Source organism: Chaetura pelagica, unplaced genomic scaffold, assembly GCF_000747805.2.
Source record: "Chaetura pelagica isolate M959 unplaced genomic scaffold, ChaPel_1.0 scaffold67, whole genome shotgun sequence".
NCBI lineage: Eukaryota > Metazoa > Chordata > Aves > Apodiformes > Apodidae > Chaetura > Chaetura pelagica.
Genome location: NW_009954107.1, coordinates 2475198 through 2491963, shown reverse-complemented (window position 1 = coordinate 2491963; position 16766 = coordinate 2475198). Strand labels below are relative to the sequence as shown.

The window sequence follows — 16766 nt, the reverse complement described above, 5'->3', positions numbered from 1 at the left end:
TCTGGATAGGTTTCATCTTGTAAAATCCACTTTGCTTATGGCCGTCATTGTAGATTTCTGCACAATCTGTTCACAAAATATTCACTGGACAGTTTTTTTTAGCCCTATACTTACTGGCAAAATCAGAAATCAAGACAATACCAGAAATCAGGTAATGTCTTTAAGAGTCACATATGAATCATGCTGATACAAAGGAAATTGCTCTGCAAACACATTTGTATGACTCCAGCACATTTACTTGTGTTTGTGTTGCTTTAAAATCATTGAGCTGAAATTATTTTGACATTTATTTAAAATAATGTTTTTTCTACCATAAAATGCTAACATTTTTTATTCTATTCGACTAGCAAAATAATTCCTCTGGTTAAAGTGGTGTCACTTTTAATTTACAATGGTGTAATCCACATTAGAATTCTGTTACAATCATATATCTTTTCTACATATATAACACACAATAACCTTTACAAGAAAACATGTAGTTCTACGTCTAGAGAGTTCACTGGAGAGGATGGAATCACCAGTGTTTGAAAAGGGAAACAATTACTGGACCTGATACTCTTTCCTCTTGTACCAAACAGGTGCAAAAATACATAGAAGACTACCTCCAAAAAGTGCAATGTATGTGTAAGTGGTATCACTTTGGCTGGATACTATTTAAAGTCTGGTCTCCATTGGTGTTAATGACTAATCAGCATTTACAGCAATGAAAAAACTCAGAGCTCATGAAAGTATAACAGCAGTGTAATTGTACAATCTTATATTTTTTCCTCTAAGAGTTAAGAAATTAAAGGAGTTATTTGTTTATATGTGGTCTACCATCAAGCAGTCACACAGCAAAGATGTACAATTTTCAACATTTCTGTTTTTCCTGGCAAAGGTAGGTCTGATTATCTCTAAGATTTTCACTGAAACATTTATGAATGTTGGCTGAACTTCCAGGCCAGTTTGGAACTTGCTGAACTATATTTCTTCTCAGTGAAAGCATCAGTGAATATTAGATTAGCAAATAAACAGTTTATACTGAAAACAAATAGCTATGCCAGGTTTTGTTTAAACTTCAATAGAAAACATGATTTAAATAACAGCTAAGCTGTCTCTCTAGAGAATGTTTGATTTGCTTATAAAAAATAGCTTTTCTTGTCCATTATTTTCTTAGTAGGTTAGCAAAACACTAGTATATTTTAATTTTTAGCAGGTGTCTATAGCATGGAATTTCTCCCTCTCTGACTAACCCAAATGTATCCAGCTGTGTTGACATTAGCCTGGTCTAGTGGGAGGTGTCCCTGCTCATAAGCAGGGAGGTTGGAACCTGGATCTTGAAGGTCCCTTCCTACTTCAACCATTATGTGATTCTATGAGACAATAATGGAAAACAAAAATAAGCAGAAACAAGAACAATTTACACCTGCTATTTAGAACCACATTTTAAGAAAATAAACTGGGGCACATGCTAAAAAAGGATAAATACCTTTCAGCTAAATGTGTTTTTTAATAACCTAACAAATGACTCAGCCATAATAATAATAAAAATATTCTGGAGTGCTGAAAACATAAATAAATATAGAGCTAAAATTTAAAGTCAGGCTTACAACTGCTTTTTAATGGTGCTTTATTATACTATATGCGTTGGTATAGGTTGTGATTTCTTCTAGCAGCAAAAACACAAGTGTATTCAAACAAGAGTATTAAAAATTACAGAAGTTTAAACTCTCTAGACAACTAGAAACAAACACCATCCAAGAATCTGCCCCCCAAACGGTATTTTCAATCTGACTATTGGTTTGAATAGTGTTTTATTATTTTAAGAGTTTGGCCCTCACTGCAGCTACTGTGGGCTAATGCACTTGGCCTTCTTCCATTGCAGAGGGACCGGATCACCACCAGAATGCTGGTGAGATTGCAGAAACAACTTAAGCCAAATATTTTAGAAGCTGACGTGTCCTGACCTGAACCTATCTCAGTGAAAATAGTACAACATACAGAACATTGTTAAAGTGAGATGCATATGTCATTCTGCCAGGGTTATGTGTGTAAATAAGGATGCCTCAGGGACTTTGCAGATTGCAACAGACTTGGTGTGTGCTTGTAACCCACACAACCCTGTGAATATGAGAATGTGAGCTGATCCTGTGGGTCAGAACTTTCTGACATTAGTCAAAGAAGGGTGTTTAGAAATCTGCAACTGTTTATTAACATTTTGTAAATGTCTATTATTGGCTGTTCTCTGTTGTATTGCTGATACTTATTCTGAATGTATTGTGCACCGATTGTTTTGTAATTATGGGCTACTAATAAATCAATACATTACTTCAGTCCTGATTTGATTATACTGTGTGACATTACCAATTTTTCCCTGCAGCAGCAGGCCTAGGTAAAAGCTGAACATTGTGTTTTAAACAAACAATTTTCTATGAGCTTTTAAAACAATAACTCAAAGGGCCCAATTGTGTTTAAGCTTCTGGGTATCATGACAATGAATGGAAATGAAAAGAATAGCTTCATTTCTAACCTGAATACTGCCTTTTTCCTCCCAAGTCAATGACACTGTTTTCATCTCCTCTGTCACTGTACTGAATCTCTTTCTTCTCTAAAAGCTGTATAATTTTTAACTGCTGCTGCTTCACACGATGTTCCAGGAGCCTCACCTGGCCCTGAAGTCGTATCTGCTCTTGCAAACAGTTCTGTAGATCCTAGAGAGGAAGACATACCTTACTATAAAATCAGCTTTTTTTTTAAATTATTTTTTTTTTGTCACTCTTATGTGACACAAAAACCCAAGCAAACAAACCATAAATAAAATTTAACTAGAATAAAACATTTTCATCACAATTTCCTACAGACACTTAGTCAACTTCCACCTCAATTGCTACCTCTATTTAAAATTATTTTGTATATTACAGAGTGTCCAAACACATACTTGCTTTTCAAAGAGACCTTCTCTTTGGTGGCTAACTGCCAACTCTCACTGCAAACATTCAGAGGCGACTTTAGGGAAAATCACTACAGTACAGACCCATAAAGGTTGCTTATTCTCTATTTGCTGTCATGTAGTGGGGGCTGCTACTAACATTGTGAAGGTTCTGAAATTCCAGAGTTTTAAAGAAACACAGTCCATATGTTTTCAACTTCATTGTGCATTTTTCAAATACTTTTACATTACACACTTCTTAACATATCTAAACATTGCCAGCACAAATACTGTGAAGTTTTCGAGATTATTTTTGGCATGCTAAAATAAATCATCCCTAAGAGGCTGTGAATATACATGAAAAATAAAAATTAAAATATTGTGCTGTGTCTCGTACAATGAATTTTGCCATGCATAGTGAGTGAGAAATGCAGTGACTCTGATATGGTGATACCTTGCACTCATTTCACCCTGGTGCAAATATGGATACATGAAAAAAGAGCTGGAACAACTGTTCCAAATTCTGACATGGTGAATGTATGCAGAGCAATAAATAATTGTTTTTAGATTAATGACTATGGCAAAATAGCCGAAGTGAATAGAACCTAGTCTAGGGAGCTTAAAGTAAGTACAGTTTCAAATACATATTTTTAAAAAAATATTTCAAAACAGAGAAAAAAGCCTTTTGGATTTTATGATACATTTTATAAATGTAATATGAGGTTTTGCATCAGTAACATTGTGTCTGCAATTTCAAGTGAGCAGAGTTTAGCAGATTTGGTGCTTGAATGAGAGCACAATTAACACTGTAAAAGCAAAATCAGAGGGCAAACTTTTGGAAACCTGATGTGCAGTAATTCTAAACTGGTGTCATCTTATTCAGAAGGCAGAACCTTGCCCTATCACATTGAACTGTAGAGAGATCTGAAGTAGCATTCAGATGTGCACATTCAGGGGCACCTGTGTACATTCACCTGCATCATGCTCAGGCTTCACCTGTTCCCATGAACACTCCCACTAAAGTGTTTCTTGTCACTTCTATCTGAATAGCTGGTACTATTCTGTAAGTTTCTGTGCAGCACAGACATGGTTCTGTTTAGTCTTCCTTGCAGTACCATACACCAGGTTGAGAGAGGGTGAATAAATAATAATAGAAAATACTTCCAGACTCACCTTGACTAGCTAATGCTAACTATAGAGGTAAAGCTGTCAAAAAGCCATGTTAACAGTTTGAACAAATATTAATCCTAATCGAATTAAGAGTGATAAAGGAGCCACCATGTCACACTTACTAGTTCTACCACAGCTTTTCTTTACTGAGATGGTTAGCCTGTATCAGATTTTACTCAGTACTTGCAACCTTGGAGAACATGGTAAAACACAATAGGAAAGACCTGGGTTACCCTGGAAATGGTGGCCCCTGTGGTCACATACTTGCAATTTCATAGGCAAAACTTCAGGTGGGTGGTGTCTTTAACACGTGGCAAGAACTGAGCCAAGAAGAGCTACTTTATGTTCTGAAGAGAGTAGGAAGGAGTCTGCATGTTTGAGGAGAGGCAGCTATGGGCAGCTAAGTGTTTTTCTTCCAGGTGTAGTGAAAATGCATCTACCAATTCTCCTAGTCACACTGCAAAAAGCCATTCTGCTACTGTGATTAAATTATATAGTAAAAGTACAGGATTTACCCAAAATCTTACTGTACCTTAGAAAAATTTTGTACCTAAATTCAGTATGACACAACTTCATATACTACCATAAAAGGTCCTTTCCTTCAAATAAAATTAAACACAAGTCTGCAACAGGCTATGCCTCTAAATATTTTTCTTAATTTTGCATTTTAAATTGATCTTGTCTTTTAACTTAAAAACTGTTAATCATCATTTAATTATGAAAATTAAAAACTAACACTGAGGTGATTCTCATCTGCTTTACAGACATTATGGGGTGAACAGTAATTATCGACATACTCATAAAAACATGGATTTGATTGTGCCTGTCTCCAGTGGACAGTACTGCCCACTGAGTGAAACAAAATCAGTGAAGCAACTGTACTACATATTGAGAAGCAATTATCTAACAAATGCTGACAGATCTGCTCTTGGACGTGTGGTCCCATATTTAACCAGCTGCTGCAATTGATGTGCATTCACAATCTTTGTTTCGTTATTGGGTGAATTATTTAGCTGCTAATCACCTTGCACTAAAATAAATGCTATGAATCAGACTCAGAATACTTCACAAAATCTATAAAAATGCAGAATTTTTACTTGAGATGTTATTCCTATTTTTCTGGAATTTCAATGAGGTCCAAAAAAATGCTCTAATGACATTAGTGCTTTAATGAGATTAAAAAGTGAAAACTTAAGAGATAAATTTCAGAATGTTCCCAGTTTTTGTTCACGGGCTCTGAAAAACCCATAATATTGCAAATGAAGAATCAAAAGAAATGCTTTTTATTGAAGTGCCTTTTTCTCAGTAGACTTCTATAAAAATCAGTATTATTTTTCTCCACTGAGCAGAAGTCATTATGGAGCCAGGTGCTTCCTATTCTGCCCCTACAGAACTGAACAAAAGGCTTCCATAAGATACTATAAAGCACAATGATGCTCACCTAGTTGTAAATTCAGCAATCACTTCCACCTAGGCAATTATGAATCAACATTTCAGTCAGCCAGGTGCCTGCTAGTTAGGACCTGAATATCAAACCCAGAAAGACAGCCAAGACAGGCAGTACAGGACTGGTGAGTTTAAGAGTATTTTAAGCAGTGGCGTGTGTTGTGTGTTAGGGTTTTTGTTGGAGAGGCAGAATACATAGTAGAATGTTTTGGGAGATAGAAATCAAGGGACTTTGATCATTGTTTCTCAGTGTGAATTACAACATAGTAATATGGGAACAAGTAAGAAAACGAAGCTGTGAATCTTGTCTGAGAAAAAGTTGTATGGCAAGCGGACAAGGTAGAAAAGAATAGAAACATTCTTCATCCCGAGTGTCAATGTCCAGAAACACTAGTGCTGCGGCCACTGCTTTGGGAGTTCCTGGGTTTTGTCTTTCTGTAAGTATGCTGCTCAAAACTAAAGGTGTTATTCTGAGTTAGAATTACCCCTAAATATTAGTAGAACTGTCTTGTTATGTATGACATGCCTATTAATGCATCATATGATACCTCTTTTTAACAACGATATTCTATCATGTCCTATTTAGTGTTGGATCCAGTAATTAACTGACTGGGTCACTTTCATCAGTGCTATTGCCCATTTATCTTCCACTGTATATTTATGCATTTGTTTTCTCTCTCCTGAACATCATTTGAGGTTACTTCCCCAGTTTTTCAGTTTTGTTCTGAGTTCTAAGCTTTCCATCAAAGGTTCTGCCATCCCAGGTAGCTGAGATAGTAAGCAGGATGGAGGGTATTTTAAGAAAAGATTTAGAAGAAACTCAAGAGGCAGATGTAATTATTAGAACTTACAGAGCTGCCAATGGCATCCATCAAGTTAGCTGCAAGGACAAAATCAATCATTATCAAAATCTTCATTCTTTAGAAGCTGTGAAGTAGAGGAACAAATGAAATACTAGTTAAGTAAAACATTAAAACTAAGTATTACACCTGGTATCTTAAATTGTATTTGAAATAATTTATTTACCCTGTAATAAAATTTACCTTAAAATGTTTCTTAAGTAGTAAGTGTGAACTGAAAATCATAGGCTAAGTTATTTCTATGCCATAAATTTCTGAATATTAATTTGGAAGTTGTTCTTCATGACAACCAATTAAATGTTATACCATTTGAATAAGAAACTTTATTATAACTCAACGCAACAAGTTCTGCTGTTTCACAGAATCGTAGAATGGTTTGGGTTGGAAGGGACCTTAAAGATCATCTAGTTCCAACCCCCCTGTGTGGGCAGGGACACCTCCCACTAAACCAGGTTGCTCCAAGCCCCATCCAACCTGGCCTTGAACATTTCCAGGGATAGGACATTCACGGCCTCTCTGGGCAACCTGTTCTAGTGTCTCACCACCCTCACAGTAAAGAATTTATTCCTACTATCAAATCTGATTCTACCCTCTTTCCATTTGAAACCATCCCTCTTTGTCCTTATAACTACAACCCCTTGTAAAAAGCCCCTCCCCAGCTTTCCTGCAGGCCCCTTCAGGTACTGGAAGGACACAATAAGGTCTCCCCAGTGCCTTCTCCTCTGCAGGCTGAACAGCCCCAACTCTCTCAGCCTGAAGTGGTATGAAGTGACTAATCCTACAAATTTCAGGCTTAAAAAAGGAGGGGGGTGGGAAACCTGCAAGAATTGCCTGGCATAGAGCTATGTTATTAATCTGGATTTCGGAGGTTTCTGCCATGACAAAACATGTGTTTTCACCTTATGACAGTAGTAATTTTGGCTACTGGAGCCACTACTGGTTTGAAAGCAGATGTTACCATCTGTTCCAATGACACTGTCTGTGAGAGAAGTGACCAAAGAGTATGTTAGCTATCTGGTTGACCCACAAATTATCTGTCTCTGCTAACTGATGTCCTGAGTCTATGCCTATCTTAAATATGTTTTCTAGTAGAGAAGGGGCTATATTTTTTTCCACTGGAAGATTCATAGTTAACTGTTCTGCATCATCTGTTATTTTCATTATAAAAGCACACTGATCTCCCTCACATTAGTCTTAATATTCAAACTGTTCCATCATGATTTCACTGACCGTGAATGCCTGAATACCACAATCAAACTTAAGAGTTACACAGATTTATGAGTACAGTATTCTTATTTTTTTTAAAAAGACAATTAAGTAAATTTTGCATACAGTTCAGAGAAACTTACGCTAGTAAAAAAATAAATAAAATAAAATGAGAGACTACCAGGCACAATCAAGGCAGATCACATGCCTTACAGCACATGTGAGCTACTACAAGCAAGCTGCACAAACTGAACCATCAGCTAAGGAGCGCAAAGGGGGTGCAACTGGGTTTGGTTTGTCATCTTCAGATGAAGTCACCTTTCTATTTAAAGAGAGCCTCTTTCTAAAGAGCATTCTTGTTGTGAGGAATTCCATAAGGGCTGCACTCAGTTGCAATCACAAGAGATTCACTGAATGTTCAAACCTACAGTGATAAGAAAAGTGGTAAATAGGGTCAAGCCCTGCATACGTTCAAAGCACTTTGTATACGTTAACTAAATCAACAGGTTCATTCTTTGAGTTGATGTGGTAACAGTTTACTTATTTTTCCACATTTCTACAAAAAGTTTCCAAAAAGGTTGTAGTAGTAACAGTTCTTTGAAAGTGTACATTCATGCTTTTTGGTAGGATGTAAAGCTAAAGTTCGCTTCAAGGTAATCTTAAAGTCTGTCTCTAGGAAGACTGCTTTGGAATTAAGTTTCTTAAAATAATTTCTGCACTCATTTAAATATTTATCCTGTTTGTTAAAAAGCTATTTAAAATGCCTTATCTAGGAATGTACATGGAGGGTAAAAGACTTAAAAACATCTAGAGATAATGCAACCAATTATAAACATTTGCACACAATGCAATAAAAAACATTCACTCAAAAAATGCAAAAAAATTGAAATCCATGAAATCCATGTCACAGTTGAAAACAATTGCATAAGTTATCAAGTATTTCTGTGTTGTTGATGCCAGTGAATCCAAAGAGTTAGCATGTGGTGAGAGACTTCCAAGACTTCTTTTATAATGCCTGTGTTTGTTTAACAAAAACAAAAAAAACCTGAATTTGTGCAGGGAGATCCCTTTCCAGGAAAATCTTTATTTCAAACAGTAGACATGTATATTAATTATCCCACATCATGACAGAGTGAGGAAAACAGTGTAATATTTTCACATTGAAAACAAACACCCTTAACAGTTAGCTGAAAAAAACATCACTTTCTGTTTTGATAAAACTGAAGTTTAAGGGTAACTCTCGTGAAACCTTGAAATGTTATCCATAGAAGATTATTATTCTATGCAAAGATTACACCTGGAATGTGCACTTGTGCAGCTGTGCAGAAAGATTTCTCCAAAGCTGCTGAAGGAAAATTCTAGAAAGGTACCTTTTTACTTTTCTGTGTCTGGGTTTTCTTTACAGGCTACTCAGACAATTCTATGTTCAAATTTCCCCTAAACTTGGTATTTTTCCAAGTCTTTCAATAACAAGCTACTAAATAGATTTGATGACATTAGAGAAACTCTGAGCTAAGAAAATTTCGAATTCTTAGCCTTGAATTCTACTCTGTAAACTAGATGGAATTCAGATGCCTATTTCTGTTTGTACAGTGTCAACAAGAATTGCATTGCTAATAAATTCAATAAGAGACAATCTGCCAAAACACAGATAATTACTTGAAAGTTTTTTGTTTGCTTTCTTAAAATTCAAACTGGTTTTAATGATTAAACTCATGCACAAGTTTGATTTGTTATAATTAGGTAGTCTTACCAAAATTGCCCCATTTTCCTCATCTGAAAAATGGACAATAATTCATTATTTTACTTTAAGGGTTGAATAGCAGTCATGTTCATAGAGCCATGTATTATTAGAAGTCTAGAAACTACAGATTTGAATGGGAGATTTATTAACTAACTAGGTATCATAACAAAATAGTTAGATCCTGCTAAAACATTCATACAGCATTAGCAACATTGCACTAATTACATAGCCTTCAAAAATACATTACTTTTAATCCATAACTATAGCAATTACCACAAATTCTTCCTTCTTCCCTTACAGGTACTTAAAATGTTTACCTTTCCCTCTGGACAGAACTCAGAGTTGTTAAATCTTCTTAAACTGATGCAAAGAATTCTAGAGCCCTTCCCAGGCTGCGATTGTTTTTGCTATTAAATTCTGTAGAGTTGAGGGTTACATCTGCTATGAGTCACTGGGCAGGAATGTTTCTGAGAAATTGCAGTTATCAAGACTAAATTACAACATAAGAAGGAGAAGACGGTAATTCTGTGCCTAACACAACACTTCTGAAATAAAAACAGACCAAAAATAACAGCGGATCATCCATTCCTTTTTACTGCTCTGATCTAGGAAATAGCTCAACATCAGATTCAGCCATATATCCCAGTGCTTTCCTGAATCAGAGCCTAAATCTTTTAGGCTTCAGTGGTATTCAGAGAGCATAACTGAATCAACTGATTTAGACACAAAGCATAATCACTCAAACTAGAAGTTGCAAGTTAGAGGTGATACAAGTCTGCAAGCAATCCCAAGGCCCTCCAGCCTCCAAATGACAAACTTTGTTAAGACAAAGCCAAAGGGAACAAGAAAAAAAGGACAACAAATCTTCTTTGAAGTCAGTCAGTATTTTTTAGCTAAATTGGAAGGTGCTCAGAAGCGCATGACCTCAGTGATTTAGTTAGACAAAATCACTTTCTATATAAGCTTTTTAGAGCCAGACGAATATATCACAGAATGTTTTAAAATGAAGTTTGTTTTGAGTGTTTGCCCTTCTTCTGCGTTGGCTCTTCCCAAAAAGTTAAATAAATGAGCATGCTTAACGGAATGCTTCTGGAAGAAGTGAACTCTTAAGGAAATATTGAACAAAAGCAGTAAAAAGAGTTTTATACTTCAAAATTTAAATATTCACACAATCAGCTTCATTTTGAAGACTAATACTTGCTGGCACATTTCCTCTGAATAACTTCTGGTGTCTTATTTGGACTCTGGCAGTATTTATCTCTACTCATTACGTCAAATAATTAGCTTCATATTCTGAATTTCACGTACTTAAAATTGCAACAAATATCTCATGAGTAGCCTATACTAAGAATCATTCAAAAATTCAAAATCATCCAACATCTAATTTTTACTGGTAATCTTACTATGGCTAATGCCTTCTGCAAGGAGGGAGATACCTATTCATAGCATGACTTTTAACTCTAAGCTGATGGTTATTCAGGAGGTGGGGTCTGAATTTAGAAAGTATAAAAAGGCATGGCATTTTAAACTTGGATTTATTAACTATTTAAATAGTCTATTGAGGGTTACAAATAGATTCTCCACCAGTTTAAGTCTTTAAATAAAGACTAGATGGCTAAAATGTATGGCATACATAAAATGTATGGCTAAATTATGTTTAATTCAGTTAAACAAGAATTATATACAGCATCAAGACAGAGATTTGTGTTATCAGAATGATTTTTCAAGAATAAACATATTAAATAGAAGACTCTCAAAGAGTATACAATTATAAGTCATATAAGCATAAAAGGAAAGAGAGAAAGGTCTGTCTTAGACTTGTTGAATACACCCAACACTAAAAACTGGCTTATGTCATAGATCTTAGTGAAGCCAGTAAAGACCTGGCTGTTCTCACAAACCTTATTCAGATTTGCTGGTCCTGGAAGAGCTTGCACAGAGTGGAGCAAAATATGGCAAGGATCATTAATTACACTTTCATCAGTTTTTGGACAAAAGTTTGTATAAAGGATAAAACGCCATGCCTCACTTCTAAATTAATCAACATGTTTATTCCTTCCTATAAGCAAGGTAAAAAACATGTAGTTAAATCAATCTTATATATTTTGTAGATGTTTAAAAGAAATGGCTAACACAAGAAATTAGCCGTCTTTGTTCCAATTGCATTAGCAGTTTCAGCTGATGTACCTCCCCTGGGTGCCTCCCCCTCTGACAGAAGCATAAAAGCTTTGGGCAATCCTAAACATGGACACAGGCTGGGGAATGAGAGGATTGAGAGCAGCCCTGCAAAGAAGGACTTCATGAATTAAAAGCTGCACATAAACCAGCACTATGCATTTGCAGCCCAGAAAGCCAATTGTATCCTGGGCTGCATTAAAAAATATTTTGCTGAGTCCCTACCTGGATTTTAATTCCATCTGTTACTGTCCTGGTTTGAGCAAGGAGGAAGCTAATTTCCCTTTTTACTGATTTTTTTTTATTATTATTTTTTTTCTTTTTCCAGCAAGCTCTCTTAACTAGCAGCAAGTGTTCCAGTTAATGCAATGGTAACACTGGAATGTTTATGTTACTGCCAGGACTCCAAGGTCACACCTTTACTCTGCCAGCTCAGACACTACTGGGAGATCTATGACCCCCTCGTTAGAGGCTGAGTTAGACAGACAGCAAAATTGGCCAAGATATTCCATTCCATATATCTACATGAGCTCAGAGATCACAGAAGACAACTTCCTTCCTGCTTCTTCTTCCCTTCTCTTCCGTCCATGGCCGGCATCTGGGGAGGACTCTGTCCATCCATCACCGTCGACCCCCAGGCTCGAGCTCTCCTGGCCCTCATCTCTCTGCTCTCTCCAGCAGCAGTCCGGGATTCTTCGGGACTGTTTGCAGCTCAAGAGAGTGCTGTGGGAGTTGCTGGGGGCGGGGGGAGGCTATAGGGGTTGGCATGTTCCTGAACACATTTGTATATAATTGTATATATTTTCTTTTATCATTAGTGTTTAATTAAAACTGTCTAGTTTAGTTTTCAATCCAGAGAGTCTCTCTCCTCATCCTCTCTCTCCTTCCCTAGCTGGGTGGGAGGGGAAGGGGATCGAGAACATTGTTGTCGCTGGTTTAATTGCTGATACTGAGTCAAACTATGACAGTTACAAATTAACTTGTTTATGCTCTTCTCTGCATTGTTTTAGTTTGTATAATGCTACGGAAAAAACAGAAAACATGTAATGGACCCCATTCTAGGACTGGCTCAAATCACATATTGGAAAATGTGCATTCAGCACTGTATATCCAACATACTAAGTAGTAGCAATGTGTTACTTCCATAATAGTATTTTATTACTGGATCAGAACAGAACTGAAACCAAAGATAAGCCAAACTCAGCTTTACAACTAAACATCTCTTCATGTTTTTAAAGGTAGCCTCCTTTCCAAAAGTAAATATGTATTTTTTTAATGGACTGACTTAAGAATTGCATGGCCTGTTTGCAAGAAAATCTGGTTGTTATGATAACTGACAATATGCCAGTTACCAGAATACTATTATATCTCCCTGTTGTAAGTGTATTCCACAAATAAAAGCATTGCGTAAGGGCTTCACACACATCATGCTCTGGGTGTTTGCATAGCTAACTGACAAGTTCAATGGCTTCCAACGTTACAGGGCAGGCTACTGATGAAAGCCAGTACCACTCTATCTGCCTGAATGGAGTTACTTTAGATTGTTCAATGGTTCACTTTATTTACACAAGAGGTGGCCCATATATTCAAGAGAATAAAATGCACAAAGGCAATCTTTTTAGAAAATATTTACATTGCAAAGTTACTTAAAACACTTCAAATTTATTCAAATTAAAATCCATCCACCTACCTATCTACCTATATCTAGCCATTGCACATGCCAGATCATTGTACTTTACTCATTATTTCCATATTTGCAAAACCTGCATCAGAAAAGCAAGTATCTATTTCAAAAACATTACCGTCAGAGGATGAAATGCAGTATAGCATAAAATTAGTCAACCCTGTGTAGCTACAGTGTTGTGTTTTGTTTCTTTTTTTTATAAAAACCCAACACATTATGAACGTAAAGCCATGAAGTTACTAGGAAATTCTTATTTTCCTGCACCAATGTTCACTATCAAACTGCAGAGTGGCTACAACATGACCTGAAATGATGGCAGATTTTTTTATTTTTAAAGAAATATGAATACAAATGAAAATAAAAATTAGGTGGCTTTGAAGAATTCACTGTAGTTTTTATATGCTAACTGTTGTAATGCTGATTTTTTTCAACATAACTGAAGCCACATAGTGTAGAGAAAGCACTTAGTTATGAACATCAGATACATTTTAGTTTCCAAGTACAAAACAAAAAAATAGAAAGTATCTACAATCTTGTTCTCTCAGCATGAACTCTCAAATACTTGCACAGTATCTTTCATTCTGTACACTCAGAACCAAGGAAAACAAAAAATCACTTAATTGCAAAATAAATTTAAAAAAAAGTCAAAGGCAAAGAGACATGAGAAGTCTTGCTTCCAAGTAATACTTTATGATGTGTGGTGGAGTTTCTTATTTTCTTATTTCATTCATATGGTTGTCCTTTGATTCAGAGGAAGACATTTCTAAACTATATAATAATTTTATCTTCATCCTGCTTACTTTTATTTTGCATTTTTTAAAATCAATATAACACATATCTAGGTTGTGACCTCACAAATCTAAGTAACATGCAAGTGGCTAGAAAGCATCATGATATATATTATTAATTGAAGATTGTTTCTACTCACTTTTCTGAGGAATCTGCAGATATGCCTGTTTAACTTAAATCTGCAATTTCAGAACAAAGTATTTTATTTCTTTTTGGATTGCTTTTGTTAGCCTAAGAATAAACTGGAGATATTATTACTGGGGTGGAAATACAAAAAAAAAATTAAATAGATAAGACTACACAACTAACAGTATAGTGTATAAAATATGATGCTGAACTAAACAATAAACAAAGAGGGACATCCATATTAAGCATCATACTTGTAGGTTGGGTGTGAAAATAGTTCTTCATTTCTTAAGAATGAAATAGTACTAATGACTTTGCTAACTTCTGTGCTACAGAGACCTATTTTAAAGGGTTTTCTAAATAGGGTTTAATGGAGCCTGACTTTAAAGGGGACTGTGAGAAAAATGTGGTGGTAGAGCTTCTAGGCAGGGTAACAGTGATGCTCCTGGTGTGCTTTGGTTTTTCAAAATCAGCATGCTTTATAAAACAAAAATAGTTATGCCTTGTGGCTCCATCCCATCACTTTTTAGCTCTTGGTTTTATATCAGTCATTAATACTTCACTAGAGTGTAGCACCACAAGTGTGCATAACAGCAAATATTACAGACTTATGAGATAACAGCAGTATCAAAAGGATTACTTTCCTCACACCTACACTTGTGGGGAAGGTTTACAACAGGGATCCTGTCTGTTCTTCCGCTGACATTCAGGCACTTTGCCAGGGTCTGACGAGGTCAGTTAGTACCTGTTTCACAATTACTATTCCTTTCTTTATTGCTTCTGATGGCTATTATGTTCAAGTGGATCATAAAAAATTGTTTTCTTCTTCACTGGCAGTGAATTGACTAGTCCTTGACCAGCCTAATGCTTTGGTGTCTTAAATGCTGGTGCCAATGCCTGCTTAATTTATCATCAGACCCCCTAGGGATAAGTGGACACTTCATTTCCCTCTGTAAATCAACACAAACTCTTTGTTATTGCCTTAAAAGATCTTTCCAATCCAACGTTAAGCAAATAAAGAAAAGCTACGTCCAGCATTGTAGCTTGATAGTCACTTTATAGCCATATTACAGTGGACTAATCATTTTTGCCAGTTTCATTTTTTCTGAAATAAACCAACACGCCTTTGTCACAAAAAATCCGCCAAAAGGTGGAAAACTACTATTTGAACCAAATGTCCTATTAATTACTGGCTTTGTTTCAGGGCCTTAGAAAAATCTCTCTCCCCAACTAGTCCTCACATCTTCTTTGTCTCAGTAAAACTTGAAACCTTCACTTCTTCTTGTCTCTAGTCCTTACATGCCTGTAGTGTGTTTGCTTTCTTTCCTTTCACTGAGGAACAATTAAGTAAAAGTAATAAGATACATTCAGCAGATGTGCAAGGAAAAAATCATCACATGTCTCTGACATAGTTTTCAATCCTAATTAAACTGGGCTATCTCAAAGATAATCCATTCAGTTTCTGTGAGGGTGCATTCATTAGCATGTCTGCTGATGGAAGCACTTACAACAGAGATCTTTGTAGGAGGAATTAGTTACTGTCGATCTACAGACTCATTAGCATTGATATAGGATTTCCCCCAAAACATATTTCTCTACTTTTTTAATTAACAAAATATTATTTAAGCTACATTAGTTTTGGCTCACAGTTGTTCCCAAATCCTGAAACGTTATTTTTATAACGGAAGCAGATAACCACCTACTGGAAATAATGCTTCTTGCAGTGCAATCCATGATTCCTTAGTGCTTATTGTATCTTTTTTCAGTCCCCATCCTCAGTGAAAAATGGTTCTGAGAAGCTGGAACTATTATTTATTTATTTATTTTATTTTCCAAGGACAAATTTGCAGCTAATTCCAGAAGAGGGACAGAAAATGAAAAGAAAAACCAACCTGCAAATGTCAAGCAGGAATCAGAGTAATTATGCTGTGAATTCCTATGAGAGACATAGTACTAATGTGATATCCTGTGGTAAGGAAGATACACAGTTATGACATATAGAGTACTACAGTAAAGACATTTTTACTAAAACACGCTAAAATTTATTTAATTTTTTGGTTTCCCTTAACAATGTATTCTACTTTTACATAAGGTTTTCTGTCCTTTTTGTAAACGATAGGAATGAAGTAGCTTCATTTTAAGAATAAACCACAGCAACAAAAGTAACTCTAGTCATTATAGTAAGGCACTATTTTATCTTAAATTCTGCCTCCACCTGCTGGACAATATAAAGCGCCTTGCCAACACCACCACTCCTGAGACTGTGCTGAACATCCAGGCATGGTACTTGGGGCCAAGATAAAAGGACACTACATAAAAGTATAATTAAAAATAAAGAGCTGATAAATTAACTTCTTTATTAGCTGCAGAACTGCAATGCAGATGAATAATATATATTAATTCCATAGAGACCTTCCAGCAAGTTGTTGCAGATTCTTCATAAAGTTATTTCAGTTATGATTACGAAGTCATGTAGCCTATGGTACAAATGGGAGAAAAACACTGCAGTAACAGGCAGTCTTACACTCACCTCTGTCACTCACTTGGCATTGTCCGCAACTATTCCTTTTACACTGGGGCATCTGCTGGAGAAAACAATGGTATTTTATTGAAACATTTTTCTTTCACAGGTTTTCCAATAATTTGGTTCATTTTCTA

The 16766-nt window shown here is 35.9% G+C and overlaps 1 protein-coding gene across 1 annotated transcript in view; it reads right to left on the bottom strand.

The window, feature by feature from the left end:
* Positions 1-9765, bottom strand: part of FGL1 (fibrinogen-like 1) — an 18027-nt gene extending 8262 nt beyond the window's left edge. Inside the window, exons 1-4 of the mRNA XM_010002477.1 lie at positions 9652-9765; positions 6376-6451; positions 2510-2690; positions 2-66 (exon numbers count right to left, since the gene is read on the bottom strand). Of these exons, the coding sequence (XP_010000779.1) occupies positions 2-66; positions 2510-2690; positions 6376-6441 (312 nt within the window). The 5' untranslated portion in view covers positions 6442-6451; positions 9652-9765. The remainder of the gene's footprint in view (position 1; positions 67-2509; positions 2691-6375; positions 6452-9651) is intronic.
* Between the last annotated feature and the right edge of the window lie 7001 nt (positions 9766-16766).